Source organism: Ursus arctos, unplaced genomic scaffold, assembly GCF_023065955.2.
Source record: "Ursus arctos isolate Adak ecotype North America unplaced genomic scaffold, UrsArc2.0 scaffold_31, whole genome shotgun sequence".
Classification (NCBI taxonomy): domain Eukaryota; kingdom Metazoa; phylum Chordata; class Mammalia; order Carnivora; family Ursidae; genus Ursus; species Ursus arctos.
This window is the reverse complement of record NW_026622997.1, coordinates 28,641,281-28,653,770: the sequence shown is the minus strand read 5'-3', so window position 1 is coordinate 28,653,770 and position 12,490 is coordinate 28,641,281. Positions and strand designations below refer to the sequence as shown.

At 59.3% G+C, this 12,490-nt stretch overlaps 1 protein-coding gene across 1 annotated transcript in view; it reads left to right on the top strand.

Annotated features, from left to right (window-relative positions):
- The window catches only part of COL11A2 (collagen type XI alpha 2 chain), a 30,231-nt gene extending 20,274 nt beyond the window's left edge, over window positions 1-9,957 (top strand). Inside the window, exons 42-67 of the mRNA XM_026482639.4 lie at window positions 32-85; window positions 320-427; window positions 567-674; window positions 817-870; window positions 974-1,027; window positions 1,231-1,338; window positions 1,523-1,576; window positions 1,818-1,871; window positions 2,097-2,150; window positions 2,314-2,367; window positions 2,706-2,813; window positions 3,209-3,262; window positions 3,453-3,506; window positions 3,644-3,697; window positions 4,286-4,339; window positions 4,605-4,712; window positions 4,822-4,875; window positions 5,035-5,088; window positions 5,358-5,465; window positions 5,605-5,658; window positions 5,969-6,004; window positions 6,199-6,252; window positions 6,369-6,636; window positions 7,209-7,321; window positions 7,691-7,897; window positions 8,630-9,957. Coding sequence (XP_026338424.3) covers window positions 32-85; window positions 320-427; window positions 567-674; window positions 817-870; window positions 974-1,027; window positions 1,231-1,338; window positions 1,523-1,576; window positions 1,818-1,871; window positions 2,097-2,150; window positions 2,314-2,367; window positions 2,706-2,813; window positions 3,209-3,262; window positions 3,453-3,506; window positions 3,644-3,697; window positions 4,286-4,339; window positions 4,605-4,712; window positions 4,822-4,875; window positions 5,035-5,088; window positions 5,358-5,465; window positions 5,605-5,658; window positions 5,969-6,004; window positions 6,199-6,252; window positions 6,369-6,636; window positions 7,209-7,321; window positions 7,691-7,897; window positions 8,630-8,770 — 2,223 coding nt within the window. The 3' untranslated portion in view covers window positions 8,771-9,957. The remainder of the gene's footprint in view (window positions 1-31; window positions 86-319; window positions 428-566; window positions 675-816; window positions 871-973; window positions 1,028-1,230; window positions 1,339-1,522; window positions 1,577-1,817; window positions 1,872-2,096; window positions 2,151-2,313; window positions 2,368-2,705; window positions 2,814-3,208; window positions 3,263-3,452; window positions 3,507-3,643; window positions 3,698-4,285; window positions 4,340-4,604; window positions 4,713-4,821; window positions 4,876-5,034; window positions 5,089-5,357; window positions 5,466-5,604; window positions 5,659-5,968; window positions 6,005-6,198; window positions 6,253-6,368; window positions 6,637-7,208; window positions 7,322-7,690; window positions 7,898-8,629) is intronic.
- Window positions 9,958-12,490: the final 2,533 nt, after the last annotated feature.

The following is a 12,490-nucleotide window of genomic DNA, read 5'->3' as shown; positions in this document are numbered from 1 at the left end:
ACATCTGTTGCTCCAAATCTCTGGTTCACAGGGTGGATCCGGTTTGAAGGGAAACGAAGGTCCGGCCGGTCCCCCTGGCCCTGCAGTGAGTCTGGGGGTCCTGGGGGCAGGAGGGAGGAACCAGAAAAGAGTGGGTGAGGAGGGATGAAGAGTGGCATCTGGGTCTAGGCAAGGTTGTGGGACTGGGCAGAGGGGGTCTAGGATCAGCCCTAGGGTATCCAATGTTGGGTTATTCTCCTGGGAACCACAGTCAGAGCTCCTCTGGTGTGGGTGGGCTGTGGTGTCCTCCTTGGGGGTCTGACTCCATTTCCTGTCTCAGGGCTCCCCTGGAGAGCGAGGTGCAGCAGGATCGGGGGGACCCATTGGCCCCCCAGGGCGCCCAGGCCCACAGGGTCCCCCTGGAGCCGCAGGAGAGAAAGGTGTCCCGGTGAGTTGGGGTCCCCAGGGAGAGACACTGGGGAAGGGTCTGTGAGCTGTGAGCTGCTGGGCTATGGAGGGTTTTCTGTGAGGGTGTTTGAGGGTGAGGGCCATCTCTGAGTCATGACTCCATTCTTCTTTTCCTACAGGGTGAGAAGGGCCCCATTGGTCCAACTGGCCGAGATGGGGTGCAGGGTCCTGTGGGGCTTCCTGGTCCTGCTGGACCCCCAGGCGTGGCAGGAGAGGATGGAGACAAGGTGTGGGAACCTATAGACCCTGGGCCCAATCTTTCCAGATGAGATCACTGATCTGGGCATGCCTCCAGCCCCCATCCCTGTCTTATCCTCCCTGCCCCACCCAGGTCCTTTCTCTAATATCTCATCTGCCTTGTCCCCGCAGGGTGAGGTGGGAGACCCTGGACAGAAGGGCACTAAAGGGAATAAGGGTGAACATGTAAGTGACGGTGACTTTTGACTTCTGACCTCTGGCCTTTAACCTTGTTTCCACCTGGTCTCTCTCCCTGTCTTGGTGTCTCTGACTCTCCTTTCCCCCCCAGGGTCCTCCTGGACCTCCTGGACCCCTTGGTCCTGTGGGGCAGCCCGGAGCAGCGGTGAGTGACTGATGCCCCATCTGCCCCCGCCTCCCAAGGGCGCTGGCGACTTCTAGTCTGCCCTCAGTCCCCTTCGCCCTTGGGGTTGAGCGTGGGAGTGGAGCCTCTGGGCCTGGTGCCCAGGTTGGTGTGGGGTTTATGAATAGGACCTCCTGACCTATGACCATCTCTGTGTCCTTGTCCCTGCCCTCCCTCCACCTCAGGGAGCAGATGGGGAACCTGGAGCTCGGGGACCCCAGGGACACTTTGGAGCCAAAGGTGATGAAGGAACGAGAGGATTCAATGGGCCCCCAGGACCCATTGGCCTACAGGTGAGCTGGGGGAGTAGAGGCAGGGGCTGAGAGGTGGGGTCAGGGTGGATCTGATGACCAGCCCCTGCCGCTGAGGACTGGGGGGAATGTGGGATCGGAGGGAAGGGCACTGGAGGCTCCATCTACCTGGAGCTGTGCTCTGGTGGGTTGGTCATCTGGGTCTGTGCTGTGTCTCCCTGCACAGGGTCTGCCAGGCCCCTTGGGTGAGAAGGGAGAAACAGGAGATGTGGGCCCTATGGTGAGTGTGACCCCACTGACAGTGTGTGATCCTCTGGCCCCAACCCCACCTATTAGTCTCCCCCTATCTAGCACCCCAGCATCGCCTGCTGTCTGCATGCTGCTTCCTGGTAGGGCTGCCCCCCTCCCCTAGCACCCCCCGTCAAGGATGTCTGCCTCACCCAATACTCTGCCATTCCTGTGTGCCTAATGCTCTTTCTTTCTTTTCCCTTCCCCATCTCTGTTCTATCTGTTTTCCCCAGGGACCACCCGGCCCCCCAGGACCTCGAGGCCCAGCTGGACCCAATGGAGCTGATGTGAGTCCTCTCAGCCTTTTTCCCTTCAGATCACTGTGGCCAGTCCTGTCTCCCTTTCCCCAGACTATAAACTCTAGTCTCATCTTAGGTGCCATGAGAATTCACTGCCCCCGGAAGGCCTCCCACTGTCTCACTGCTGTGACCTCAGGGTGCTTGTTCAGGCTCTGTCCCTGGAATGGCACCTGCTCCCTTAAGTAATGACTCCTACTTCTGTTCCTCTTCCAGGGTCCGCAAGGTCCCCCGGGAGGTGTTGGGAACCTGGGTCCCCCTGGAGAGAAGGTAACTGGGAAGGGGGTGAATGAATGGACTTGTCTTGCGGGTGGGGGGTATGAGGGTTGGGCTTCTGCCAGTTTTGGTTGGGGGAGATGCAAAAGAGAATGAGATGTGGGAAATATTAGGATTTTGGGGGGAAAGGAGGTTTTTGACCCCAATCTTCTTGCAGGGTGAGCCAGGAGAGTCAGGATCTCCAGGGGTCCAGGGAGAGCCAGGTGTCAAGGTGAGTGAAATCTCTGAGGCCTTGCTCCCTAATCCCCATCACCCTCCTCAACCCCAGCCCCTTGTTGCTGTGACCTCCCGGAGTTGGAGCTCCTCCACAGCCCAGAGCCTGTGCTCCTAATACTCTGTGAGGCTGGACCCCTGGGTCTGAGTGAGCCCCACGCTCTTTCTTTGAATGGAAGAGGGACCAGAGGACTTCTTACAGGCTTGACTTTCTGCGTGCATCCTGCTGTCACTGAGGGGGTGGAGGGGAGCCTGAAGGTGTCTTGGAAGCAGGGGCTGCATCCTTGATCTTCAAGACTCCTTTGGGACCATCTGTACCCTCTACTCATCCTTCAGGGCCCACGTGGGGAGCGTGGGGAGAAAGGAGAGTCGGGGCAACCAGGAGAGGCAGGACCACCAGGGCCTAAAGGCCCCACCGGTGATGATGGTCCCAAAGGGAACCCTGTGAGTTTTGGGGGAGGGGCTGGGAGGAGGGCCTTGTGAATGAGAGACCTGGGAATGTGGGTGTGTATGAGTGGGAGGATCTTGGAATAGGGGGAACCCAAGAATGGGTTGATGCTTGGGTGGAAGGCTCTAGGAATGAAGTCTCCTGGGAGGGATGTATGGGGTCTGAAATTCCCAGAGAGAAAGTGAGAGACGCCTTCTAATTAATTCCGTGAAAGCATCAGAAAGCATAAAGTGCATGAGGTGGGGAAAAGAGAGTGCAGGAGACTACCTTCCCAGCGTGTGCAGGTGGGCACTGCCTGCAGAGAGGGAGAGTGTGACATGTGCCCTGGGGGTCTGTGTTGGCTCTGGGTAGGCTTAGGGGGTTGTGACCTTGACCCTGTTCTCTACATTAGGGTCCTGTTGGTTTTCCTGGTGATCCTGGCCCTCCTGGAGAAGGTGGCCCTCGGGTGAGTCTTCCCTAGGGAGGGGAAGGGGCATAGAGGGTGGGCTCCTGTATAGGGCCTTTGTGCGGCTGATGGGCTTGAGTGTGGGAAGCTGGGGGTATGGCAGGGCAGGCAGAGGGATGGGAGGATTGGCAGTTTTGGGGGTGATGCCGGCTAGGTTGGGACAACCCCTGACCTTGCTTCATCCCTGCAGGGCCAAGATGGTGCGAAGGGTGACCAAGGAGAGGACGGCGAGCCAGGACAGCCTGTGAGTGACCAGTGAACCCTCCCCTCCACCACTGAGCCCAACCCTTCGGGCCCATTACCCCCTTTTTATGCCCCACTGCTGAAGGGTCCTTTGGCTGGAAGCTAAACACTCACCCACCCTTATTCCTCCTTCCATAGGGATCCCCTGGTCCCACTGGGGAGAATGGACCCCCTGGACCACTTGGAAAGCGGGTAAGTGAGGTGGACATCTGGGACCTTGAGGGGCAGTCCTTGGGTGGGTGGATAGAGGATGCGGCAGTGGCAGATGGGATGGGCAGGAAGGTGCCTGGGGTTGGGATGCATGTGTGTGAAACTTTGTAAGTGTGCCGTGTATAAATGAGTGTGTCTGTTCCTGAGTTTTGCTATGTATGTTCTTGCGGGGGGGGGGGGTTGGTACTCATCAACTGATCAGAATGTACACTGGAGGAAGGGGCTAGCTTTCCCGGAGGGCCCCTGCTAGGCCAAGGATCAACCCTGTAGTTGCAGGGGTAGAAGGTGAGGCACTAGATGGCGTGTGGGCAGGTGGCTCTTCGCCGAATACGCAGAACTCCTCAGTATTTTAACAGCTCGTACAGCTGTGCCAGCTCCTCTGTGAATGAGCTTCTGGGACTCTGGTGGCGCATGCACAAGTTTGTGTGCGTGTGTGTGTGTGTGTGTGTGTGTGCGCGCGCACACGCACATGTACATGGTCGCTGGAGCCAGGAGGACAGCAGGGGGAAAGCCGCTGAGCTCGGGCGACTCACTACCTCATTGACTTTTCCTTCCTGTCTCCATCTGCAGGGTCCGGCCGGCACGCCTGGTCCTGAGGGGCGGCAAGGGGAGAAGGGAGCCAAGGTGAGGGAGAGGCCATCCTGGATGCTGGAACATTCCCTCCATCTCCAGGCACCTCTGGTTCCTCAGATTCCTCTGTCCAGATGTCTACCCCATGTTGAGCCTCTTGTCTCTAGGGGGGTTCCCTATACTTATTTCTGTTCCTGCTCCAGGGGCTCCTGGGGTTTGGCTCCTCCTCTCTGCCTCATCCTGTCCACCTTGGAACCCTTACCGCCACCCCTACTCCTTTCCTCTGCCTTTTAAGACTCAGTCCTTGTATGTGTTTCAGGGGGATCCTGGTGCTGTGGGTGCCCCAGGGAAGACAGGCCCTGTGGGTCCAGCAGGCCCAGCAGGGAAACCTGGTCCTGATGGTCTAAGGGGACTCCCGGGCTCAGTGGTGAGTCATGGAGTAGAGAGGCTTGGCTGGGGGTAGGAGGGGTCAGGGGCCTTTGGAGGGGTGCCCGTGTGGGGACAGTTCTCCTGATCTCTGACTCCTGAATCTGCAGGGTCAGCAAGGCCGTCCTGGGGCCACAGGCCAGGCGGGGCCTCCAGGTCCTGTGGTGAGTGACTCTGGATTGGGTGGGGCGGGTGGGGGTGAGGATGGTGGTGCCCTTGGGCAGTGGGCATCCAGCTGACACCCCGGAGGAAGTGGGAAATGGCGGTGGGGAGAGCTTGGTCCTACCTTTCCGTGGAGAGAGTGACTTCCTGTCTCCCCACAGGGACCCCCGGGGCTTCCTGGCCTCCGAGGTGATGTTGGAGCCAAGGGCGAGAAGGTGAGTGACAGACATGCGGCCAGGTATTTCCCCTCACCCTCACCCCAGAAGCCTATGGGGACCCTGAGTGCCCGCCACTATGCTTCAGGCCTCCAGCACTGAGTCTTTGGGGGTCCTTACTCAGTGAGGGCTGTTTACAGGCCCTGCTCTATCCTCAGACCCTGTGCCCAGGTCTCCCTTGTCTTCTGGGCTCTGACCCCTGTGGGCTCCTTCTTCTGCATCCATGTATCTCCACTCTGCCTCCCCCTGACCACCTGTCCCTTCTCCAGGGTCACCCAGGTCTCATCGGACTGATTGGGCCCCCTGGGGAACAGGGAGAGAAGGGTGATCGGGGACTTCCTGGCCCTCAGGGCTCTGCTGGACAGAAGGGAGAGACGGTGAGGACATGGTCCTGGAAGCTCTGGGAGGATGAGCTTGGGGATTCGTGTTGGGGGTGGGTAGGGAGGAGGTGGAGGCTCAGCTGGGGGATGAGGGTGGGAGGAGGACCCAGTTGAACCATGCCCCTCTCCTTCCTAGGGTATCCCAGGAGCGTCTGGCCCTATCGGTCCTGGAGGGCCTCCTGGCCTCCCTGTGAGTACCCCATCTGTTCCTCACTAAATCCCCTAAACCCCACTGCTCCCCGCTCCATAATCCCCCAATGGCTTCCATGGCAACCACTAGCCTAAGCAGAATAGGCCCCAGTGTCCTCCATGTGTCCTTACACCTGCAGTGTTTCCTCCCCCATCCTTCTAGGGCCTCCTGAATGTCCCCATGTGCCCTCAAGCCTGCCCCTCCTGTGGGAAAGCCAGGGTCCTGTGAACTCGTGACTTTGCCTCTCCATTCCTCTACGTCCCAACCGTCCCCTGTGGTGACCATCTCTTTCTTGTTCCTCATTTCACAGGGACCTGCTGGCCCCAAAGGAGCCAAAGGAGCCACAGTGAGTGACCCCCAGCCAGCTCTGAGCTCTGACCTCTTCCCCCAGCCGGACTTGACACTTTCTCTCCAGGGCAAACATGCTCCCTCCGGTGGAGCTCCTCATTCCCAGCCCAGAGACTGACTTGACCTTTCTGTGGCCTTGATTGCATGCGTGACCCCTTGACTCCTCCATGACCTCATTTACTCCTTTGGCAGGGCCCAGCTGGACCCAAGGGAGAGAAGGGCGTCCAGGGTCCTCCAGGACACCCGGTGAGTTACAAGTCAGGGCCTGCTTCTCTGCCTCTGCCTCTCTGTCTCGGTGTTTCTGGGCTTCCCCCCCCCCGTCAACCTTGTCTCTCACCCTCTCCATCCGTCCCTCCACCCAGGGCCCTCCGGGTGAGGTGATCCAGCCCCTGCCCATCCAGATGCCCAAGAAGACTCGGCGCTCGGTGGATGGAAGCCGCCTGATGCAGGAGGAGGAGGCCATACCGACTGGGGGCGCTCCGGGCAGTGCTGGGGGGCTGGAGGAGATCTTCGGCTCCCTGGACTCCCTGCGGGAAGAGATTGAGCAGATGAGGCGGCCGACGGGGACCCAGGACAGCCCCGCTCGCACCTGCCAGGACCTGAAACTCTGCCACCCGGAGCTGCCTGATGGTCAGTGCCAGCCTCAGGAAACAGCTAACAACTGAATGGAGAGCAGAATGCACACAGGGACTTCTTGGGGAAGGTGTGGGTGGGGGTGAGGGTCCAGGAGCTTGGAAGGGCAGCTCTTTACCAACTAGGTCAGACGTAGTTCAACATGTAACAACTGGTCTGGTGCTACCAGCGCGCACCGGCTCGTGATCAGCCCGCGGCCCGCAGGAAGTGACATACACACGTGTACGCGCGTGCTTGCGTTTACACAGACGGGCATGCGTGCCGATCCACGACCACATATTGTACCGACACGAGGGTGTCAGTGCTCCTGCCTCCTCCGTTGGGAGCCTGGGGGTACTGCCGCAGGGAGGGGTGCCACAGGCCGGCAGGGGTGTAAGGTGATGCTGGAGTGTGAAGTAGGGTGGGCAGCGTCGTGGGGTTCTGGGGGACAGTGGGACCTGGAGACTGAGGGCATGGTGGGGAGGGGTGGTGGGGAGGGTGGGGGGTTGGAGCAGCAGGGTGGGGAGTGGGAAGGGGGGCAAGGAGCGTCTTGAGGGGGCCCTGACCCTTCCCTCTCCCTCACCCAACAGGAGAATACTGGGTCGATCCCAACCAGGGCTGTGCTCGGGACGCCTTCCGGGTTTTCTGCAACTTTACAGCCGGAGGGGAAACGTGTGTAACGCCCAGGGATGATGTCACGCAAGTGAGAGCTGGCCCTGACCCCCTGACTTCCCTCCCCTGCCCCACGGTGCAGCCTTAGTGGCTTCTGGGTTTCTGTGACAGGCGCCCTGGCCCTACAGAGCCTGCTGCCCCTTCTTTCCTTGACTCTTCCCTTCTAACCACCAGCCCGCTGCCGCTCCCTCTGTCTCCTTCCCTTGACAATCCCGGACAAAGCTGGCCCTTTGTTTACCCTCAGGCAGTCCCTGGCTCCCCGTCCGGCCCCTCATTTCTCCCGCCGCCCTTTCTGCCCGCCCATTCCCTGCCCGGGTCCTGGGCGCAGTGCCCCTGCTTCTGTAGATGCTCTGCAAGCCGGGTTCTGCGTGCTCCTCACGGCAGGCCTCTCTCCTGCCAGTTCTCTTACGTGGACTCCGAAGGCTCCCCGGTGGGTGTGGTCCAGCTCACCTTCCTGCGGCTGCTCAGCGTCTCAGCCCACCAGGACGTCTCCTACCCCTGCTCTGGGGTGGCCCAGGATGGTCCCCTGAAGCTCCGGGGGGCCAATGAGGATGAGCTGAGCCTGGAGACCAGCCCCTACGTCAAGGAATTCAGAGATGGCTGTCAGGTGGGAAGCAGGACGCGCTGGGTGGGGGTGCCTCGCCAAGCCCGGCTGCAGGAAGACCCTCTGGGCGGAGGCACCGGGAAGAGCAGGAGGAGCCCAGCTTCTTGGTGTCTGATATACCTAAGGGAGCCCCGATGGGGCGAGGAGGGTGGGAAGGGTGGAAGGTGGGGTGCGCCTCTGTGCACACGCCAGCATCACCCAGCGTGAGTCCTGCAGGCTCGTGCACACATTCACACAGGTTGCGCGACAGAGGCGCACAGGGGTGCAAATCATCCCCCCGCCCATGAACGCACAGGAGCGCACAGACCCCCCCCAGTCTGTACATACACCCCCAGCGTTGCCTGGACGGGGTCACCCAGGGAATCATGTCAGATATTATCACGCAGTTACACCACAGACACGCGTTTACACATCCCTGTGGAGCCACGCAGACCCACACAACCCCCACAGGTAGATAATCTCAAAGACAAACCCAAAGCTGCCTAGACTGGCTCGTGAGCATACGTGCGTGTGTGCGCACACGTGCACACGTACACGCATATCCAGTCTTCCTAGCTTTCCCAATCCTGACTCTCTGGAAGAAATGTGAGGAAGAAAATCTAGCAAGGGTTGGGAGGAATTGCATCTCAGGGCGCTCAGAGGAGAGGCGTGCTGGGGCTGAGGCTGGGGGATGTGTGGGGTGTGTGCGCGCCTCCGCCACGCTCACTGCTCCCTCTCTCCCGTCTTGCCCTCAAGACACAGCAAGGCCGGACGGTGCTGGAGGTGCGGACACCTGTGCTGGAGCAGCTACCAGTGCTGGACGCCTCCTTCTCAGACCTGGGGGCCCCCCCTCGGCGGGGAGGGGTGCTGCTGGGGCCTGTCTGCTTCATGGGCTAGGACCTTCTCTGTCTGACCCTGTCCGCCAAAACCAGGCCCTCCTGGAATCCCACGGCATCAGCTCTGTGCCACTTCCCAAGAGGGTTCCTCACCATCTAGGGGACTTTGGGCCAGGGCACCGAGCGCTCCCAGTCAGGGGCAGCCCAGGGGAGGGGTGAAGCGTGTGCTGGGCGCCCCAGGGGAGGGGTGGCATCTGGGGCTTTTGGCCCTCCCACCTGGAGCCTGTGACCTGTTAGACAGCCGGGACCCTTATTTAAAACTCACCTCTCAATCACCCCCAAACAAGTGGAAGAGAAGAGAAAGGACACTGTGTATTTTGTATTTAAAAGTAATTATATTAATTATTTAAAGAGTGGAAAACAAAGAACAAAAAAGATAAAGAGAGAAATGCCAGCAAAAATCAGCAGACTTTGGAGACAGGGCTCTCCAGGGGTGAGCCCCGGCACCCTCCTCCTTGCCTCAGGGCTTTCCTCAGTGACTGTGGGGGGACGTTTTCAGGCCAAACCCCACCTCCCTCACAGCCCGCCTGTAGCACCCACTGTGAATGTTGGAATATATGGTCTCCCTTGCCTCAGGGTCTGACTCTCTCTGCCCAAGGTGGGGCTTTCTCTGCTCTACCTCCCAGGTGTTTGGCTCCCTGACCCACACACCGGCTGTCTCTCACTTGGTCTGGGGCTTGCAGGAACTGCCTGTGACTTGGGGAGCAGGCCGCACCCCGGGGGGGGGCAGGGGACGAAAGTGTGAGGGGTGAGAGGAGGGCCTGTATTCAGCACTGTTGAAATATGGAAATTCGTCCTTATTAGCTGGTCAATCGCCATGGCTCTGAGACCCCAAAGATCCCACTGCCATCCTGGCTACCCTGGTCCCCCCCCCTGAGCACCCCCTCACCTTCCCTGATCCCGCAACGAAAGGGTTAGCGTGTGGCATCTGGATGGAAGGGACTCCCAGGACCTCGTCTAGCCCTAGACCGGTGTCCTTTCTGACTGATGGTTAAATAATGTGATCGTCTTCTCCCGGGGCACGTGTGTGTGGTGCTTGTGTTATTTCAAAAGGCCCCGACCCGACCTGTACCCCCTTTGCTGGCTGAGCCTTTACCAGAAAGGGAAGGCTTAATCTCTTTCCCCAGGGGACCTGTCCTTTCATGGTATCAGGGCCCAGAAAGAGTTCATAAAAGCTGGCTGACAAGTCCAGACTCACAAACTGATCTCCCAGGGACATCAGGGGGGAGCCCAGGGTCCTGTCTGACACAGGTGCGGGATTGTTTCTGGGTGGGGGTGTGCCTATCTTCCTTGTGTCCAGGTCAAACACGACCTCCCCGCACCCCCAGTCCCCATCTTTAGGGACCTCAGGGCTGAAAGGGAGCCTTACATGGTCTAGTCTAAACTCTTTGCAAATGAGGAGACTGAGGCTCGCGTCCAAGACAACATTTCCTGCCCCTGGGCCTCTGGTCACCTCACCCTTCCGGTCAAGTGTGCCAAGGCCCTGGCTGCGGGTATGGTCGAAGGCCACCCACGCCTGCGAGTATTACCGGCTCTGCCGTTCCAGGCTTCCCTCTGTGTCAAGTGCACAGCCCTCACGCCATCGCGTGCTGTGCCGCCCCCACTTACTCCCCCCCCCCCCAGGCCCCTCTGAGGGCTTGTTCAGTAGCCCTGTGCCCCCTGGGTCTGGGTAGGGCCCTTCTGTTCAGGGCAGCCGCTCAGCCAGGCATCCCTAGCTGGTCTCGCCTCTCCTGGGGCTTCCCACCCTCACACAGCATTTCCCGGCTCCCCCTCGTCCTGGCAGCAGAATAAAACTATTCCAGGGCCTCCTCCCAGTCGGGACGCCCCTTCCTCGCTGGACGCGTGGCTGCGGGTGTCCGAGCGCGCGTGGGCCCGTGTGTGCGTGCCGGCGGCCGCAAACCCCTAGGGGCGGGCCCGGGAGGGACCCCGAGTCCCGGGAGGCAGCGCCCCGCCCCTCCCGGCGGATCCCCGCCGGTGCAGCCTTGATTGTCCCCGAGGACAGAACTCCAATCTCTGAAACCCTAGAGTGATGGAGCTAGCTCATTGTCGGTCCAAGGAAGCTCTCTTATGGGGTCTAGAAGCCCAGCCTGGCGTCGACGGTGGGCAGGAAAACAGTTTGCAGGTGGGAAAGAAAAAAACCCCAAACAACAAAACCCCTCCTCCGCGCATCTCTCTGCCTCTGCTGCCCCCTGGTGCCGGCGCCAAGACCTCGGCCCGCCAAAGGGCAAGCGGGATAACGCATTCCTAACACGCTGCCCCTCCCTTCGTCACCCACTGAACTCCCACTCTCCCACCCAAGAGGCGGCCGTATGGAGGGGAAGCTCCCCGATCTCGTCTTTTCGGGGTCGGGTGGTGGATGGGTTTTTGGGGTCACTCACGTCCTCGGTCTCAATCTCCAAGTCCCGAAGGTTTCGGGCAACCCCCTCCCCTTCCTCCTGGGCCTCAGCTCAAGGGAAGATTAGACCTAAATAGATCCTTGCCCACACCCACTCCCAGCCAAACTGGGCCAGAGCTGAGGCCTCTCCGGGCTCCCTCTGCAATTGGAGCCAAACCCTCAGAGGGTGTCCCCAGAGCACAAAGGGGAGTGTCCTCAAAGTTCACTTTTGGTCAGATGCTCTGAGCTTAGACGGCTTTTCTCCATGGAAACAATGCCATACATTCACTCAAATAACATTTCTACACGGCAGTTGGGTCCCGGGCCAATCCACAAAAGCCCGTTTAGCTAGAATGCCAGCCAACCCCAGACAACAGTTTTACGAGCGATTCTGTGCCAAGTTGCGCCGAGGATGCCAGCACCACAGCCCTCTCCTTGCAGCAGGACTTCTGCCTCCCCTGGGGCAAGCGAGGGCCTGGCTCAAAGGAAATGTGGGAGGATTTGGAGGGCAGGGCTCCAGAGGTGGGAGTTTTGGGATGGCGCTGGGTGTGGGTAGCGCAGGGGCCCTGGTAGCTAAACATGTGGCTGTGGGCAGTGGAGGCTTCTGGATGGGGTGGGGAGTAGATAAAGAGGAGAGAGGCAGAGATTTTGGGGAGCTACTTTGGGTTTGATTGGGTCAGAACACAAACTCTTGCAGGAAGGGCTGTGTTCTGAAACTCTTGACTGCCTCTCAAACAAGTTTAACTTGAAGCCAGTAAGGAGGAGGGAGTCATTGATGATGTTTGGAAAGATAAGTGATAAGACAGAGTCGTGCATTATCAAGGCCCCGCCCAGGTTGGATGAGGCTGTGAAGGACCTGGACACAGGCCCACAGCCAACCAACCACAGGGGGGTAGTGAGATTTAGCACCAAGGCTGCGGGGATGGGTGTTCTAGCCCTTCACACTCCTGGAGCTGCATCTTGGCCTTGCGCTGAGATTTTAGGCATCGTAACTTATGGTCAAAAAACAACTTGTAAAATTCGGACCACTTGGATCGCTGTACCTGGGAGCACTACATATCCCAGAAGGCCTCCCCTGCCCTGGCTGTGTTGCATGCTGGGATTTGTAGTTTCTGAGTGGATCTGTGTAGGGGTGGGGACCCAGTTTTGTGGGTACGTAGCCCCTATTCCTGCAAGTTTGGTGTGGTCAGCAGGGAGTGTTAGGGCCATATCCTGATTTTTTCCCTGACCAGCAGTGCAGTTCACAGGCCATAGTAATTTTGCCAGCTCAAACCTGCGCAGGTGAGCAGAAATCACCCCTGGGTGCTTACAGTTGGCTTTATTTTATTTTATTATTTTATTTTTCTC